The sequence below is a fragment of the Canis lupus genome, chromosome 38, assembly GCF_011100685.1.
Source record: "Canis lupus familiaris isolate Mischka breed German Shepherd chromosome 38, alternate assembly UU_Cfam_GSD_1.0, whole genome shotgun sequence".
NCBI classification, from domain to species: Eukaryota; Metazoa; Chordata; class Mammalia; order Carnivora; family Canidae; genus Canis; species Canis lupus.
Genome location: NC_049259.1, coordinates 17,692,250 through 17,711,584, shown reverse-complemented (window position 1 = coordinate 17,711,584; position 19,335 = coordinate 17,692,250). Strand labels below are relative to the sequence as shown.

General features: G+C 41.0%; 1 protein-coding gene across 8 annotated transcripts in view; it reads right to left on the bottom strand.

Annotated features, from left to right (window-relative positions):
* The window catches only part of FAM177B (family with sequence similarity 177 member B), a 70,196-nt gene extending 51,069 nt beyond the window's left edge, over window positions 1-19,127 (bottom strand). For 2 of the 8 annotated variants that reach the window (XR_005385742.1, XR_005385743.1), the window contains exons 1-6: window positions 18,852-19,121; window positions 13,385-13,719; window positions 13,003-13,069; window positions 10,673-10,770; window positions 9,803-10,376; window positions 8,116-8,891 (exon numbers count right to left, since the gene is read on the bottom strand). Coding sequence is in view for 2 of the 8 variants with exons in the window: in XM_038586209.1 (XP_038442137.1) it covers window positions 10,194-10,376; window positions 10,673-10,770; window positions 13,003-13,069; window positions 13,385-13,555 (519 nt within the window). In the remaining 6 variants the exon portion in view is untranslated. Of the gene's footprint in view, window positions 1-7,875; window positions 8,892-9,670; window positions 10,377-10,672; window positions 10,771-13,002; window positions 13,070-13,384; window positions 13,720-18,851 lie in introns of those variants that run through there. The other 6 variants (XR_005385745.1, XR_005385746.1, XR_005385747.1 and 3 more) reach the window with 5 other exon arrangements.
* Between the last annotated feature and the right edge of the window lie 208 nt (window positions 19,128-19,335).

Here is a 19,335-nt window from a genome sequence, read left to right as displayed (position 1 = left end):
AATTGAAATGCCTATGAAATCCCATATTGTATCATCCCGTCTAAAGCAAGGATAAGCAGGGCTGTGCTTAAGGAAACAAATAATAAGACAAAATTTTGTATGATTGCAGAATAAAAAACATTTTTAACTGTGGTATGCATTGTGTATAGTCAGAGGATTTAAGCCTGGTTGCCTCAGATAAATTCTTCTGAAGTCACTCCTACTTCACAAATCTACTGCAAGCGAAGATGTAGTTTGTCCAGACTCAACAGGCTTCTAACTATTTCTACGACACAGATAAAGGAAGTTTTCTTAAGTCCACAGTAGCTTTTCTTCTGAGATTCAAGGACACTGGCAAACACTAGTTTCAGAATCAACCAATAATGATATATTCATTAAATAAATGGTATGCATACAGGTAAGTTTACTGCTCTAAGGCTCTTTCAAGATGTTTAAAAATAGAGAACACCTAAAACCATAGCCCTTGCAGTCTTCTGATCTAATGGGATAGATAAAAACATACTAAAAAAAATTTTAGTCCAAATATAAAAGACACTTATTTAGGAGAAACTATATGAAATATGGATATCTGTAACTGTGAGCACCTTCTATTAAAGAAGAATTTGGGGGAGTTGTGTTTTTTTAATTTTAGATTTTGATTTATTCATGAGGGACACACAGAGAGAGAGAGAGAGAGGCAGAGACATAGGCAGAGGGAGAAGCAGGCTACCTGCAGGGAGCCTGATGTGGGACTCAATCCCAGACTCCAGGATCACAACCCGAGCTAAAGGCAGATGCTCAACCACTAAACCACCCAGGCGCCCCATGATAAAGAAGAATTTGGTGTAAGAGAATCTATCCTGAGGTTTAGCTCAAGGAATTCAGATATTGAATGAGCAGAAAGACTTGCTCATAAGCAAAACCTGTAGTTATTATGTTTTAATTAAATGAGCATTTATTATGGTCTCAATTTGCTCATGGAATAATGGTGTCATTATATAAAGATGATCATTTTCAAGACTCATGGCCTTTAGAGTGCCGAATAGAGAGTCTAAAACTTGAAAACAATCAAAACATCCTTAGGAAGGATAAATAAATAAATAAATAAATAAATAAATAAATAAATAAATAATCTAGACAATGTAATATTATTCGGCACTAAAAAGAAATGATCTATCAAGCCATGAAAATGCATAGAGGAAACCTAAGTTCTTATTAGTAAGTGAAAGGAGTTCATCTGAAAGCCTTCTTATTATGTGATTCCAACTACATGACTTTCAGAAAAGATACAACTATGGAGACAGTAAAAACATCAGTGGTTGTCAGAGGTTAGTGAAGCAAAAGGGGTGAATAGGAGGAGCACAGAGGATTTTTAGGGCGATAAAACTATTCTGTGTGATACTGTAATGGTGGGGATCCTTATAAGTTTATCCAAACCCATAGAATGTAAAACAAAAGTGAATCTTAACACCAACTGTGGCCTTTGAATAATGATGTGCTGATGTAGGTGCATCAATTGTAAAAAAGTACCACTCTGGTTGAGGGGGTGGTAATGGAGGAGGCTGTGCATGTGTAGGGGCAGGAAGTATGTGGGAAATCTTTGTACCTTCTGATCAATTTTTCTATGAACCTAAAAGTCCTCCAAAAAACTAAAGTGTATTTAAATAAAAATTTAAATATAGGTAAATATATATCTGTTGACTAAAAGATGCCCTAGGATATGTAGCCATTCCAAAATGATAAAATTAGCATGTTTACAAGCCTGTTGTTTTTTTAAATAAAAATTTATTATTTTAGAGAGAGAGAGCACAGTGGGGAGGGGCAGAGGGAGAGAAAGAATCTCAAGCAGACTCCCCCTGCCATGGAGCCATAGGCTGGCTTGATCCAACAACTCCCCCTCCTCCCAGATCATGACCCGACTAGAAATCAAGACTCTTGTTAATCTACTGAGCTATCCAGGCTCCCCTACAGGGTTCGTTTTTCATCTTTTCCTGTTTCGCCACTTCTGTTCTCCTCAACAAGGGTCGGGATCTTTGCAGGAGTTCTTTCTCTGAGATCCAAGTCACCAAACAGTGGTAGGGCCTGGACTACACAAGGATACTCTCCAGTAAGAGACATCGGGGAGCTGTGATTGCTGGACAAGCCCTGGACCCCATCAGGCAGCCAGTCCAAAGGCAGACTGACAGTTGCCAGTATTAAGGTGCTTTCAGGGGTGGGATCTCTCTGCCCAGGGGGCTGTGCAGGTGGTCCAGGCCAGCTGCCCTCTGCAGAGTGGCAGGGCAGGTACTGCACATGTGCCAAATGCTCACCTCTGGGAAGCCAGACACCTGGAAGGTGGCAGGTTCCTGGAGAGGCCAGTCGCTGGAGCCAGCTGTCACGGATAGGAGGCATCTGCCTAATTCTAAGCTGTCACCTACACAAGTGTGTATATTCCCCCTGGAGGGAAGAGCTGGGGAAAACACGGCGGCCCTGCCAGGTGAGTCACAAGGATGGTTGGGACATCCTCCAATTAGAGACACCTGGGAGCCTTGATTGCTGGAGAACCCTGGAAACCCATTGGGCAGCCCGTCCAAATGGAGGCTGACTGTTGCCATATTAATCTGCCACTTCAGAAATATTTTCCCATCAGGGCACCTGGGTGTCCCAGTTGGTTGAGTGTGGGACTCTTGATTTGCCTTAGGTAGTGATCTCAGTGTCCTGGGATCAAGCCCTGCCTTGAGCTCTGCACATAGCTTGGAGTCTGCTTGAGATTCTCTCTCTCCCTCTCCCTCTGCCCTCCCCACCACCACGCACACACTCACTTGCTCGCTAGCTCTCTCGTCCTCTCTCAAAGTAAATTAAAAATCGTCAAAGAAAAAAAAGAGGAAAAAGAAGGAAAGAAGGACGAATGACGGAAGGAAGTCCCGGCACATAGAAATGAAAAGAAAAGAAAGGAAAGGACAGGAAAGGAAAGTGAAAAAGAAGGAAAGAAAGAAGAACAGTAAAGAACGAATAAATCATCTCCACTAAGAACCCTACCAAGCAAGCACCGCACCTCAACGAAACCAAAGCACCGCCCGGACACTAAAAAAGAACGAAAAGAAAGAAAAGAAAAGAAAAGAAAAAAGAAAAGAAAAGAAAAGAAAAGATTTTCCCATCTTGGGCTCCCTCTGCCCTGAAGCCATACAGATGGTTGAGGGTCCTCTCAGAGCTCCTTGGGCTTGCAGAGCCCAGTTCAGCCCAAAGTCAGCAGATAAAGTGCAGATTGCTCATGCGTGCATCAGGATAGCCAGGGACAGAGAACAGAGCAGATGTAGGGAGAGGCCAGGCCAAGGAACAGGCTATTTGGAGTACCTAGCATCTACTTAATTCCAAGCCTTATCTTACACAAATATGCCCATTTCCACTGACAGCAGAGCTGGAGGACACTGGACTGCCTTGCCAGGGTGGGGCCAAGCTGACTGGTTGGGGTATCCTCTGATAAGAGATAGCAAGGAGCACTGGTTGCTGGAGAGGCCCCTGCTCCAGGGGGCCTGGTGGGAGAGAGAAATTTGTGTTTGGTGTCCCAGCACAGCTCTGGAGCAAGGGGTAAGAAGAGCCATTCAGTGCCCTGCTTCTGGGCTAGGACCCATTTTAAGAGCAGAGTCACAGTTGTGAGCTCTTGGGAATAAGCACACATCTGCCAATATCCAAGCTCACACTACACAAAGGCTCCTGTTCTCTCTAAAGCCAGATATGGAGAGAATTCTGAAGCCTTTTTTGGAGGGCCTGAGTTGTCCTTGAATGAGACACCTGGGAGCTCTTTTTGTTTAGTGCTAACCTTGGTCCCTATTAGCAGCACTTTTATTTTTTTTTAAGATTTTATTTATTTATTCATGAAAGACACAGAGAGAGAAAGGCAGAGACGTAGGCAGAGGGAGAAGCAGGCTTCAGGCAGGGAGGCAGGGACTCGATCCTGAGACTGCAGATTATGCCCTGGCCAGGGGCAGGTGCTTAACAGCTGAGCCACCCAAGCATCCCTTAGCAGCACTTTTAAAAGGGCATTGACTTTCACACCTTTGTAGCCTCAGTACTATATTATTTTGTAGAGGCATCCCAGGAGAAGATCCAGGTGGTTAGCCCAGCCATGGCATCAGAGGCTTGGAGGGCCTGGCTGCCCAGGGTCTGCTGAAGGGGTGTGTGCTGTGTATGTGCAAGCTAGATGCTAGGCAGTGGTTACCAGAGATTTGGAATGGTTCAGCATTTGTCCTAAGCAGCAGGATCAATGGCTCAGGCTCTTGGGAGACCCAAAACATCTAAATAATTCCAAGCCTTAACCTAACTAATGGTGCCTATTTCCCTTGAAGGCATATCTGAGGGGAACTTGCCAGGTTCTGAGGTTGAAAGTCTTGCCAGGGCTGAGTTTGGGGTTACCTTCCATTAGAGAGACACCTGGGAGCCCTGACTGCCCAAAAGGCCTGTACTCCTGGCGTCCTGGTTCAGGATGGGGAGCTGTGCATGTAGGTCTTGGCAGTTGTCTGAGCAAGGGGGTAGGCCAGCCAGTCTGTGACCCGGTAGCTACCAGGACCTAGTTCAGAGGAGTAGAGACACTGTGGTTGGCTCTCAGGAAAATTGAGGCCTATTAGATTTCCGCTGTTCCTCACCAGCTGTTTGTTGGAGACTTCAGGGTTTACCAAATGGACCTGTCCATAGGCTACACGAATGTACTCACAATGTAGCAGCTGGTTCTCCCCAGAGTAAGTGATTTAAGGAGACCAAAACAGTAGCCATTGTCTCTCTTATCTCAGAAGTATCACACCATGGCTTCTGACATATTCTATTGGTCACATAGATGTCCCTTGTTCAATGTGGGAAAGGCTACATAGGATGTGAGGGCCAGAAGATGAAGGTTATTGGGACCATTTGCGAGTCTGGCCCACAAAGCCTGGGTGTCCTGATAATTTAGCTATCTGGAGCTTAAGGCCAAGAGGAACGTCAAGATTTTTGTCTCTTTGGTTGATAGCACCTGAAACAGTAACTGGTATGTGGAAAATGCACAATTAATATTAAAAGAAGGAATTAACATTAAAGAAAATGTGTACTTCTCTCGCAGCCATAGCCTGATAAGATCTGGGTATTGGTTTCCATTTGTTTTCTTTAGGATATTTAGCTCAAGATTTGATTGATTTGCATATGGTCACTGACCTTAAGGGTAGGCCACCTCCATTCTTTCAGGGGAGAAGAAAAACAGATTGAGAGTATAGTATTTGCTAGGTAAAATTCACTCCTGCTAATATCATCACACTTTGGTTTGCCTTGTTCTCTAGAATCAACACTGAGTAGATATATTCCAGGGTACAGTTAATTTTTAAGAAAAGTAGAAAAATAAAAAAGCATCCATCATACGGTCTGTTTTGAAGCAACTTAGCAAATAAAGCAGGGACAGAGTTTTAGTGTGATCTGACACCTGAGGCACAAATAACCAATGCTTAACTGGTAGGCTTAGCCACTTTTTCCTGCTACATCAAAACCTCAGATTTACTTTATCTTGAAATCAGACTAACAGGGCCTGTCAGATAAAGAACTAAGATTGACTCCTTAATGGGGATAAACCACTCAGATTCCTTCAACCCACAATTGTCATCAGTATTAATAATTACAACTGATATTAAGGTTCAAGTACCTAATTAGAACCATATGCCTTTCCTCAGTTTTCACATTTTATCCTTAGAATGGTCGTGGGGTGTGTCTGCCTACTTCACCTTAATCTTCCTCTCTTGAGAATCTTGCTCACTCAGAAGTAGATCCTATATTCATGTTGTTGCTACATGACTCCACTTCCCTGGTCACAACTGATCAGATGAGGGATGGTCACCTGAGCCAAAAGGCCTGATCAGATTCTATGTCCTGTATGCTTGGAATTGGAACAGAGGGGCAGTGACTTAAACAGGTGAGTTATAAAATGTTATGGATTTGACACCAAAAGCAAAAACAACAAAAGCAAATGCAAACAAGTGGGACTACTTAAACCTGAAAAGCTTCTACCCAACAAAGGAAACTATCAACAAAATGAAAAGACAACCCCGTGAATGGGAGAAAATATTTGCAAATAGTGTATCTTATAAGGAGTTAATGTCCAAGATATATAAAGAATTCCTACAACTCAATAGCCCTCCCAAAAAATCAAATTTTAAAAAGTGGAAAGAGCATCTGAATAGATATTTTTCCAAAGAAGACAAACAGATGGCCGACAGATATATGAAAAACCGCATAATATCGCTAATCATCAGGGAAATGAAAATTGAAACCACAATGGGGTATTACCTCACTCCTGTTAGAGTGTCTAGTATCAGACAAGAAAGAGCAAGAGTTGGAGGGGATGTGGAGAAAAAGAAACATTTGTGCATTCTTGGTGGCAATGTACGTTGGTGCAGCTACTATGGAAAACAGTATGGAGGTTCCTCAAAAATTGAAAAGTAGAACCACTACATGATTCAGCAATTCCATTTCTGGGCATTTATCCAAAGAAGATGAAGACACTAATCAAAAACATATACGCACCATGTTTATTGCAGCACTATTTACAATAGCCAAAACATGGAAGTACCCTCGATGCATGAATGGATAAAGGAAACAGGGTACACACAGAGACACACACATACACATATATATTTGCACAGTGAAATATTTTGTAGCCATGAAAAAAAGGAAATTTTGTTATTTGTAACAATATGGATGGACCTTGAGGGCATTTTTATGCTAAGCGAAATATGTCAGATGAAGAAAGACAAGTACCACATGATCCCACTTACATGTGAAATCTAAAAACTGACCAATAAAAACACACAGCAACAACAAAAATCCAAACTCGTAGGTAGAGTGAACAGATTGGTGTTTGCCAGAGGTGGAGGATGATGAGGGGGTGAAATGAGTGAAGGTGGTCAAAAGGTACCGACTTCCAGTTATAAAATAAATAAATCATGATGATGTAATGATGCAGCATGATAACTATGGTTAATAACGTTGTATATTTGAAAGTTGCTAAAAGAGTAGATCTTAAAAGTTCTCATCCCAAGAAAAAATTTTTCTGTGTGGTGGATGTTAGTTAACTAGACTAATTGTAGTGATCATTTTATAATACAAGCAAATATTAATCATTAGGTTGTACACCTAAGACTAATACAATATTATAGATAAGTTATATCTCAATAAAGATTACAAAATAAAAGAGCTAGGGCACCTCAGGAGCTTATTCTATTGGGTGTCCAACTCTTGGTTTCAGCTCAGGTGGTGATCTCAGAGTCATGGGATTAGGCCCCTCGTTGGGCTCTGTGCTAAGCACAGTCTGCTGGAGATTATCTCCCTCTCCCTCTGCTCCTCCCACTGCTTTCATGTTCTCTCTCTCTCTTTCTCTCTCTCTCTCTGCAATAAATAAATAAAATCTTTAAAAAAAATAAAAAATAGGGCAGCCCCGGTGGCTCAGCGGTTTAGCGCCGCCTGCAGCTCAGGGCGTGATCCTGGGGACCCGGGATCGAGTCCCACGTCGGGCTCCCTGCATGGAGCCTGCTTCTCCCTCTGCCTGTGTCTCTGCCTCTCTCTCTCTCTCCTCTCTGTGTATTCTCATGAATAAATAAATAAAATCTTTTAAACAAAATAAAATTTAAAAAATTAAAAAAAAATAAAAGACGGGATCCCTGGGTGGCACAGCGGTTTGGCTCCTGCCTTTGGCCCAGGGCGCGATCCTGGAGACCCGGGATCGAATCCCATGTCGGGCTCCCGGTGCATGGAGCCTGCTTCTCTCTCTCTCTCTCTCTGTGTGACTATCATAAATAAAAAAATTAAAGATTAACTGTAAAAGATAAATAAATAAAAAAATAAAAGAGCTATGGAGTGATCTTTCTTCCTCACAGGAAAGAAAGATGAGAAATGGAGAGAGTGTTGCTCATGTATGTGTTTATTAGATTTGTTCTAGATGTACTGAAATTTATGCGCCCTTGGGGTGCATAAGATACCTCAATACCCCTCCAAAAAATTCTTTTTTTGTTGCATAAGCTAGTCCAAATTGAATTTGCTGCCTGTATCAAATCTGCTTTATACATCAGAACATTGTGAAGTTGAGTCACTTGCACAGGGCCATCGGGTTACAAAGGGGCGACAGAGCTGAGATGAAATCAATACCATATCGATGCTTGAGTCTGTCATTTATCCCGTACTGCTGCTGGAAGAAAGTGTTTCCCCTTCTCAGCTGTCTTAGGAGGCTCACACCCCTTGAAGTTAATTGTGTCCATGTGATTTGCTGTGGTGGAAGAAACATAATCAAAAGTGACATGTTTTATTCTTAGTGGAGACACTGATTGCGAGTGCTTAACTGCCCACTCCACTTCTGCTTCAGCAGCCCTGAATGCATCACAGTCTGGAGGAATCGTAGGATCAGAGATGCAGGTACCACTGCGCCAACACTCTGGGAAGCCACCTGAACTGACAGTGGACTTCTCACGAGAAGGAAACAAAGTGTTGTTGTTTCAAACCACTGAGGTCTTAGAGTTGTCCTATTATGCCACAAAACCTGTCTTATTCTCATATATTCAACCAACAATGCCTTATTCTCCAGGCCTTCTTCTAGATTTTATATCAGATCAATTCCAAGTTCCCCTTCTCTTAGAGCTATTATTTCAGCTGCATATTCCTACATAGCAAACCACTCCAAAACAATAATGATTTATTATTTCTCGTGATTCTGTGGGTTGACTGGACTCAGCTGCAGGGTTCATCTGCTCCACGTAGGATAAAGAGGTCCTTTATGTGGCTGCATTTGGTGAGGAGCTTGGCTGGGACTGGAATGCACGAGAGTCTTTCATCCTTGGGAATTTCTTTCCATGTGGCCTTTCATTATTGAGAAGTCAAGCCCATTACAAGGTGGAGTTCTTTTTCTTTTTAATATTTTATTTATTTATCTGAGAGAGAAAGAGAGACAGAGCACAAGCAGGGACGAGGGCAGAGGGGGAAGCAGACTCCCCGCTGAGCAGGGAGCCCAATGTGAGACTCCATCCCAGGACATTAGGATCATAACCTGAGCAGAAGGCAGATGCCTAACTGACTGAGCCACCCAGGTGCCCACAAGGTGAAGTTTCTAAGATGACAGGTTTCCATCTGCAGGTGCTCATCAAGCCTCCACTTGCATCACCTTTGCTACTGTCTCATTGGCTGAAACAAGTCATGGGGCCAAGCCCAGGGTCAATGTAAATGGGGCCGTACCATGGCATGAATTCCAGAAGGCATAGTTTTTTGGAGACTTTCAAGGTAACAGTCTATAACAGCCATTAAGGAAGCGTTAACATTGAATATTTACAGTTTTAAAAGTGTTTTCACATTTATATCATTTTGTTTAACAATAACCCTTGAAAAAAAAAAAAAAAAAAAAAAAAAAAAAAAAAAAAAACAATAACCCTTGAGGAATAAATATATGCCACCCCTATTTTACAAAGAAGGGGACTAAGGCTCACACAACTAGTGAGATAAAATCACACAACTAGTATAAGATAAAATTGAGACTTGACCTCAGGTCTTATTACTGCAAATCCTGTGTTTTTCTATTATATCCCAGCGACCTCTGGCCAGCACAATTTGTGATATCTAGCTATGATTTCCATGTGTGATCTTCCCAGGTTTTAAAATTTTGCTGACAAATAAATAAAATCATCTGTTTTTTCAAATACTTTTTCTAGAGCCTAGATTTTTTTTTTAATTGTGTGTGGGGAAAATGCACCCAATCCTCAAAGACTTTGATGTACAAAGTTACTAGCAATGTTTGCTTATTGTAAAGCAAGCCCCAACTAAGCCAGGGTGGCTTTGGGGAAGCACACACCTTACATCAAACGCTGAAAGGAGACTTATTTAGTCTTCACAATGCCCGAAGTATCTTCGGGAAGAGAGCTTCTTTTCTGTACCCTAGCCCCATGATGAAGAGTTTCAGTCCAAAACTGCCAGATCCAAATTCCGTAGGGCATTTGCATTTCTGTGCAAACATCAATAATAAGAGTTCATAACTGACTAGCAAGACTTGCATCACTGCTGGGCGGAAGGGGGGGCGGGAGTTGACTTGGGGGGCTTATAAAATTGAGAACGCATCCATAATTCTCATTATTGCTTGCTGAATAAATCACAGATCAGCTCAGGAGCACTACCTGTGGTGCTTTGGTCATGGTCACCAATAGCAGTGGAACAGACATCCACAGGAACTATAGTCCTGCTGGCCATTATGAGCTGAAATCTGCTGCCAGGCCCTCCCTGGAGGAGGCGCTCCACTGAGGAACACCCTCTATGATGTCCTGTTGTCTAGTTCCATACTCTTGGCCCCTAGCTTCCAGATGACACCTTTCATTAGGAATCTTGGCTGGCTGGGCCTTTGATCCATCCCCTTCACTTTCCTTGTCACTTTCCTGGTATGGAGAGAAATATAGCAAAGTTTAATTGTAAACTAAATACCTCTGAACTCCTCTTGCAGAGTCACCCCTGTGAGAAGCTTCTTTATCTAGGCAATCTCAGGCTTCATGTTCAACCAACTTCTATACCCCATCTGATGACATTCTGACTTTACACAGAAAAGGCAAATCAGAAGTGTCCTGGGGTGAAATTGTACATGATTACCCGGTGGGAAAATAACTTCTATTGAAGTGGAAGCAACCAATCTTCCCACATCAGGGGTCTTGGTATCCTCCATCAGGATGTCACATACCTTACTTTGTGTCCTATAGTATTCGTTTAACACATACTGATATTTGGGTTGATTAAGGCCAAAGAAGGTAGCAAATCTTCCACCGAGGAATTCACATGCTAAAGGAAAGAACAAGCACTTTTGGTAAGCTGAAGTAAAAAGTAAACCTTAGTGTCAGTTGAGGGGACAAGAGTTTAAACATGCCTGCAGGTGACCCATTACTACACTTACCTTCAAGGCTGACAAAATATTGCAATTGCTCCAAACTCTCAAAAAGTTCTAGGACTCAAAAGGAATTGTTAAATCTTCTATCTTCACATGGGATTACTTCTAAACTGTCCCTTCCATATTGGTTATGTCAGGAGAGATTTTCAAAATACTTACTACCAGGTACAGCATTGGTCCTGGGCAATCAGAATAGATGCTTTGGTTGTAAAAGTTAGGGATAAAGGTTTAGCATTAATAGTGGTTTCCTGAAGTATCTCCTAGAAATGTTATCCTTTAAAACTATAGGATATCTGACACTCCACCCCCATCCCATAACACGATTTTCTGATCCCCATGACCGCTTGTTCCTCTTGGTGTATTACTCATATAGCACATCAGAATGGTGCTCCCCATTTTTAATGGGTTTATCTTTTCAAAAATATCTAGCTCTTTAATCTGCTCATTTGCCACCATGCCTGGTAAATGGATATAAGAGAAGTTTCTAAAATATTAGAATAAATCTTAGGAAGTTTTCTTGTTCATGACCGACTAGAATTTTAAATTGGAAACATTAATTACAGCTTCATCTGGGGGTTAGCTCTCTCCAAAGTTTCTGTGTGGAGACCAGGGTGCTGAGTGCTGGCATATTTATGCTTCCACTAATAGCTGGAAGCCCCCACGCAGATGCACTTGAATGCTACAGTTCTGCTTGGAACCTGGAAGGCAGCTTGATTCCCCTTGCATCCTGACTTTGCCATTTTAAGTCAAAGCCCAACATGGAAATCACTGCAGTACCTGTTCTTCTCATTCTCATATTAACTGCATTGGGTTTTGCTACTTTCACCTGACCTAATCTCCTAAGGCTTTCTACCTCCAAAACATTTCACCTCTTTAATTAGTCTTGACCAAAATAAAGCACAGAGCTCTCTGGCAGATGTATTTTTTCTGTCAGTGTGTTATGGTTGAGGTAAGATTGGTATCTCACTGGATTCCCAAAGTAACTTCCAAATTCCTAACCCTCTTTCCTAAAGTGAAAGCACTTGCTCTTTTAAGGCTCCTACCATCTGACTAAATCACCCCATCATCACTTTTTTACTGTAATTTAAAGGCCTTCCTCCTCTCCTCCACCCCCAGTGACTTTTACAATCAGTCCCCAAGCTGACCTTAGCCATACTTTCATAGCACTCTGAAGGTATTGCCTCCATATGTCAGCATTATTGAGTCACCCCATCAGTAGTCCCTATGCTCCTTCTACCCTGGCAGTTGTGGCAACAAATTGTAATTATAGGCATGCTTCCTAGCCTATAATATCCATTGAATATTGAGTCCCTTGAAAGCAAAGACTGTCATTTGTCTTTGTGTCCCAGGGACCAACATGGTGCCAAACACACATTGACACTCAATAAATGTTTACTTAATGAATGAATGAAGATCAATTCCTCAGAGCTAGAGCTATACTTCATAATTTCTTAAATTTTTAAAGTCATTTCCTCCCTGTTGTACATATAATCATGCAAGTTAGAAGAGAATCAGTAATTAGATGCCGCCAATCATGTTTTAAAGAAAATTGGTGTACATCGAGCAAAATAAAATTTAGTATTTCATGTGTTATAAATAGCCAGCCACTTAGGCCATTCGCTATGTCCCTGGGAAGCATCAATAAAGTTGTTGTTCATAATAGAGTGATTATGATGAAGGGACTTGGAACTGTGTCACACAACAACAGTTAAAGAAAAAACTTGGAAGTTTATTCAGGTGAAGAGTCAAGGGGGGATGGTGAGAGGCTATTATCTTCAAATATTTGAAACTCTGTCCTATGAAAGGGGAAATCTAGACTTGTTTTATATGGTCTTAAGAAAGACAACTAAGATCAATAGGAACAACTTTAAAAGAAGACAAAATGTAAGGTAGTGTTTACTAAAAAGAGTCAGAAAGAGCTGGAAAGGTCTGCCTGAAGGTATGAGGTTCTATGCCTTTGGGAATCTTCAAGCATAGATTAAGAAGGGACCAGGTCATCCCCTTTCTCCAAGATGCTGTGGAGTAGATTAAACTATTGGAAGCCCCAACTAACTCTGAGGGTCTGTAAGTCTATCTTTGAGTATTTTGGACAAAATAAATAAGTAAATAACCTTGGCAGTACTTACTAGAAAATGAGGTGCTTGCTATTTGCTCTGCCCAAAACCATAGGTAGGGCCCCCATGAAAGTGTAGACTGGAAAAAAAAAAAGAGAAAAAGAGAGAGAAATCAAGTTAGACTAGTTGATAACAAGAGTGGTGATACAGAGTGTTTCATGTAGAGGTCTTAAAATGCTTTATATTTATATATTTATATTTATATTCCATTTTCTTTCTCAAAGAGGAGAAATGTAAGGTTATAAAAATTATCAGTTTACTATAAATGGATCTAGAAAACAACCCAATGGGATCAAAGAATTGGCTTAAAATTTTATTTTCTACAAACCTTGCCTGTCTTAACCACTCATTCATTCAGCCCCCATGTTCACTAGTATCAATACCCTATGCTTACAGGATCAAGTGTTGACTTTGTTTCCTGTTCCTCTTTCTCTTCATCTTCCTCCTCTGTGCTATATTCTTCCATGACATCTCCATCAACGAAATGGATAATTCTTTTGGGAGTAGTTCTTTTGGAAGATCCACTCTTCTCTAATTCTGACTTCTGGAAATTGTCTTTTTCCATAAGGAAATAAGACACGTAGTGAATTGGAAACAGGGTACCTTAGGAGAAGTTTATAAAGCTGAGAGGTATCTAGTTATTTTCAATGGATGGTAAAGCTAGACAATTCAGATGTAATCATAGCATGACCTCATCAGTTCTTCAAATCCAACAAGGACTGTTCATTTCTGCACCAAAATGAAAAAAAAAATCAATTAGTAGTGAAAATGTGAACCTCGAATCTCCAAACAAAAATTTCAACACGGTTCCCTTACCCCTTATTAATGATAAAACCAACAAACTCTATTAGGAAGAGGCCATTAACCTGTGGAAATTTCCCAATTATTTCAATAAACAGTGAGGGGCAATATATGCAGTGACTAAGAGTGCAGGCTTTACACAGAGAAGAAAAAAATTGTCAATATACCTAGTAAAGGACTTATTTTCAGAATATGTAAAGAACTATTACAATTCAATAAGTAAAAGACAACTCAATTGAAATGTGAGCAAAGAATTTGAGTAGACACTTTATCAAAAATTTACAGGTGCCAACTAAACTTAGGAAAAGATGCTTAATATCATTAATCATGCAAATTGAAATAATAATGAGATATAACATACTCCCTAGGAGGCTAAAATTAAAAGTACTAATAATACCAAGTGTTGAGGAATAAGTGGATCAATTAGAACTCTCATAAGTTGGTAGTGGGGATGCAAAATGGTACACAGCCACTTTGGAAAACAGTGTGGCAGTTTCTTAAAAGTTAAACATATTCCTACCATATAATTTTGTGATTCCGTGCTCTTCTGGTTCTGGGACCCAACTCCAAGCTGTGGGGGGATTTCCCCTATCAACAAGCAATTCTTAAAGTGTCAGGACACCAACTGGATGTCTTAAAAATCAGCTCAATTCTGGCACTACCCACCCACAGGTTGCATCATATCCCACAGGACTGTCCCTCTTCCCCTAACTCAGAGGCCAATCACAAGCCCAGGTTGTTATTTGTATTTCTGACCTACTGTCTATAAATCAGAGGTTCCCACATTCTCCTCCTTGAGTTAGATTAACTTGCTAGAGCAGTTCACAGAACTCAGGAAACCCATTTGCTCTAGATTACCAGTTTATTATAAAGGATATAATTTAGGAGGAGCCAGATAGAAGAAGTACACAGGGCAAGGTATGGGGAAAGGGTACAGAGCTTCCTGCCTTTCTTGAGCACAACACTCTCAACGAAGCTCCACATGTTCACCAACCTGGAAGCTCTCCCACCCTGTTACTTATTGGGGTTTTTTGTTTATTTGTTTTGGTTTTATTTATTTATTTATTTATTTATTTATTTATTTATTTAGGTTTTTATGGAGGCTTCATTACTTAGGTATGATTGACTAAATCATTGGCCACTGAGCACTGACAATAAATTCAGCCTCAGCCAACTGAAAGTCCCAACCTTCTAATCACGTGTTGGTTCCCCCCTGGCAACCAGCCCTGGTCAAAAAGTCCTCATTAAAGTATCAAGAGACATTTTGTCTCTCTCCACACTTAGGAAATTTCAAGGGTTTTAGAAGCCTTGTGTTAGAAGTGGGAAGACCACAATACATATTTATTATAAATCACAATATCACACATAACTTGATATTTACCTAAAAGAAATGAAAACGTATATCCCCCTGAAGATTTGTATGTGAATATTGACAGCAGCCTTATTTGTAAAAACTGAAAACAATCCAAATGTCCATCAATGAATAAACAAAACGTGATCCATCTGTTCAATGGAATACTACTCCGTGATTAAAAGTATTGGATACTAATTTTGCAACACTGTGAATGAATCCCAAAAGCATTATGCTAAGGGAAAGAAGCTAGACGTGCTGTGTATTAAATGATTACATTTAAATAGCATTTTAGAAAAGGCAAAATTATGGTTGTAGAAAAGAGATGAGTGGTTTGGTAGGGAAGAGAAGATGAGGGAAGAGACCATTACAAAGGGACAAAAGGGAAATTTTGGGGTGATAGAAATGTGTTAACAGATGTTATGATTGTAGCAGTGGTTATTCAACTATCTACATTTGTCAAATCAAATTCCACACTCAATAGTGGTTCATATCTCAATAAAGCTGACAAGTTTTGGAGCTGGACTGCCTACACTTAATATCCTATTACTTATTATCTCTGTGCTTTGGTTTCCTTATCTATAAAATAAGGATAATACAGATTGAGTGTGTGTTTGAATATAGTACCAACCTTATAAAATGAGAATTCGATGAATAAAGACACACCATGGAATTAGAAGAATTCTTAGCAAATAGCAAGTGTCTAGTAAAGCTAGCTATTTTTAAGTACCTATCACATAATAGTGTATATGTTAGGCACTATTTTAATGTGGTAAGCACACTATTGTCTTAATTAGTACTTAATATATTTTAAGATGATATCAGCAAATATGGTAGACTGAGCCAATGTGAAAGACTTCATCTTGTTCCAAATACACAAAATTACGCAAACAAAAATATAAAATCAAGCAGTGCTAAGGCAATAAGAGAGACTGGAAAGAAAGAAGCCTAGGTGTCAGCAAAAGAAGGGAAACTCAAAATCCTAAGGGTGAGCTAAAGCCAACGTGATTCCTGAGGGTTTCTGAGCTATGTATAGTCATGGGGGCTAAAGTTTTATATATTTTTTAAAGATTTTTTTTTTTTTTATGATAGTCACATAGAGAGAGAGAGAGAGGAAGAGACATAGGCAGAGGGAGAAGCAGGCTCCATGCACCGGGAGCCCGACGTGGGATTCGATCCCGAGTCTCCAGGATCGCGCCCTGGGCCAAAGGCAGGCGCCAAACCGCTGCGCCACCCAGGGATCCCCTTTTTAAAGATTTTATTTGTTTATTCATGAGAGACACACAGAGAGAGGCAGAAACACAGGCAGAGGGAGAAGTAGGCTCCCCACAGGGAGCCTGATGCAGGACTTGATTCCTGACTCGGTATCACAACCTGAGCCAAAGGCAGATGCTTAACTGCTGAGCCACCCAGGCATCCCAAGGGAGCGGGGTGGTGGTGGTGGGGGGGGGGGGGCTGGAGCTTTCATATGTGTGCAGAGAGTTAGGAGAGCCCAAATCACAGATCCTGTGAATGTGAGGAGCCAACGTGAAACACCTGCATAAAGCTAAGATAATAAAGTACAATTTGATCTATAAAATATGGGCTAGGGGCACCTAGGTGGCTCAGTGGTTTGGCGCCTGCCTTCGGCTCAGGGCATGATCCTGGGGTCCCGGGATGAGTCCCACATCGGGCTCCCTGCATGGAGCCTACTTCTCCTTCTGCCTGTATCTCTGCCTTTCTCTCTCTCTTTCATAAATAAATAAAATCTTTTAAAAATAAAATAAAATATGGACTAGAAAAACTGCCTATTGCTTTACAAAAGTGGCAAAGTAATTTGTCATCTTCTGGCAACATGGGTAGAATGAGTCCTGTGAAAAATATTGGAAGACCAGGCCAATACCAAATGCTGGCTGTAGCCAAATTCATAGTCCACCTGTGCTATGAGGACCCGAAGTGAGGCTGCAGGACCTAAAGGCAGCATAACCCACAGAACTTGTTGGAAACAAGCACAAAGTCACCCTGGAGGGCAACATCAGCCAGACAGGGTACACTGGATCACCACTAAAAACACTTGCTGAGGACGCATTATGAAAAACTTACAAATCACAGGAAGAAACCAACCATCTAGAGGAAGGGTAAGCGGACGAAAAAATTGGGAGAGTCCTCACCCAAGAGTTAGGAATAATAGAATGACACAAAGCTTGACAATGAATATGGCTCATATATTCAAAGAGATAAAGGAAGCAAAACATAATACCCAAGAGAAAAAGGTTGATTTGGAAAAGAACTGATCAGAAATTCTAGGAACGGAATATATAGTCAACCTGGGATGTAGACTGAACAGTGACAAAATCTCTCATAACCCAGCATAAAGAGGTATATATATTCCATTTACAGGAAAGAAAAGTTTGGAGATGAAGACTGGGTGAGAAAGTTCAATACGACTTGATTGGGGAGTTCAGAAGTGGATAGAATAGGGGACATAATGTTTGAGGAGATAATGGCTATGAATTTTCAATATTTGAAGAAAGACATAAATCCTCAAATATAGAAAACATGAAGAAAACTACTAGGGGTAAATAATAATGAAATCAAACCTAGATCATGGGAATTACAGGAAAGCTTCAAGTTTACAATAGAGAAGGCAGATTGCTCACAAAGGAATGGCAACTAGACAGTGGCCAACCTCCCATCAGCAACAATTGAGACCAGAAATACACGTTTTATGTATATGTGAATGTTCATACACGTATGTGTTGTAAGGACCAAGGGCAGGCTGCCCCAAGATGGGCCACCATGGCATATTGATTATTTTGATTAAAAGTTACCGAAGAGCCAGCCTGTGCAAGAAGGACGCCCAGAGCCTCCTCTGTCCCCCAGCAAGCAGGAAATCTATGTGAAAGTTCCCCTCCCTGGACCAGGAGGCAGAGAGACCTCCCCATCACCAGAGGTGGAAAATGCAGAGCCAAGAAGTCTGTACAAACAACGTTTGTTCCCTTTTACTGATTTATACTATCCCAGCCCAAATTCTGTTTAGAATTCCGTTCCTTACTAACTGAAGCTCCGCAAGTTTTGTTCGTCCGTTCAACTCTTCACAGATTTATTGTCTCTCTGTCTACAAAGTATAAAAACTGCCTACCTCGGTCATTTCCTTGGGTCTCAATTGCATTATTGGGTCTCTGTGTGCATGTAATAAACCTTTGGGTTTTTTTTTTTCACCTCCTGTTAATCTGTCTCATGTAAATTTAATTCTTAGTCCAATCGGAGGACCTTGGACATAGAAAAGAATTCTCTGTTCCCTTCAGTCTATGTGAATACATTGCCAGATCTTACTGGTACAATGCGGAGCTTATGTCCTTGTCAAAGGTGCTGAGAGTTGCACAAGGCCCGTCAAGGGTTAAATTTGTCATCTGCAGCGAGGTGACGGGATGGGGGAGGGCAGCACAGGGTCTTCTAAGGAGACTTGAGCAACACACAGGGTCTTCCCTGCCTGACTTAGTGACTGTATCACAAAAAAGCCTCAGCAAGTAATAGAAAAGTTGTTACCATTTAGTGTCTGATGCCAAAGAGCAGCAAAAAGCAACCATTGTAATTTGGTGTTTAAGACCAAATTGTCAGCACTGTGAGAGATAAAGCATAACCTACAACAATAATCAAAAGGAAATAAAAACATGTTTAAAAGCAACTTACCAAAAAAAAAAAAAAAAAAAAAAAGCAACTCACCTACCTTCATCCTTCTGCTTTTTGTTGTTGTTGTTGTTGCTTTTATTCGTTGTTTGGTTCTGAAAGTACTGGAAGTTTTTCAGTAGATGATAAATACATGAAACTTGGCTGAGGCCACACCGAGCCCTCAAATAAGCTGACGTGGAAGTGTTCTAGTGTGTGTGTCTTACGGGGTGGGACATGTTTGAGTTGTGGGAAGGTCAGTTATACTGTGCATTCCACAAACCCGGTGGCGGTTAAAGTTGTCCAGATTAGAATCGTCTAAGGGTCTTTTAGGAAATTCTAAGGGCAGACCACTTACATCACAATCTCTATGGGTGGAATGTGAGCATCAGTTATGTTTGAAGCTGCCCAGGTGATCCCATGGGGCCGGCAGGTTTGGGGACCAGCGCCCCAAGGGAGTGGGAAGAGACTTAGTAATTTGGTGTACATGAAGCTAGTGCCAAGACATCTTGTGCATGTTTTTTCAAACCGGTTTTTTGCTTTTT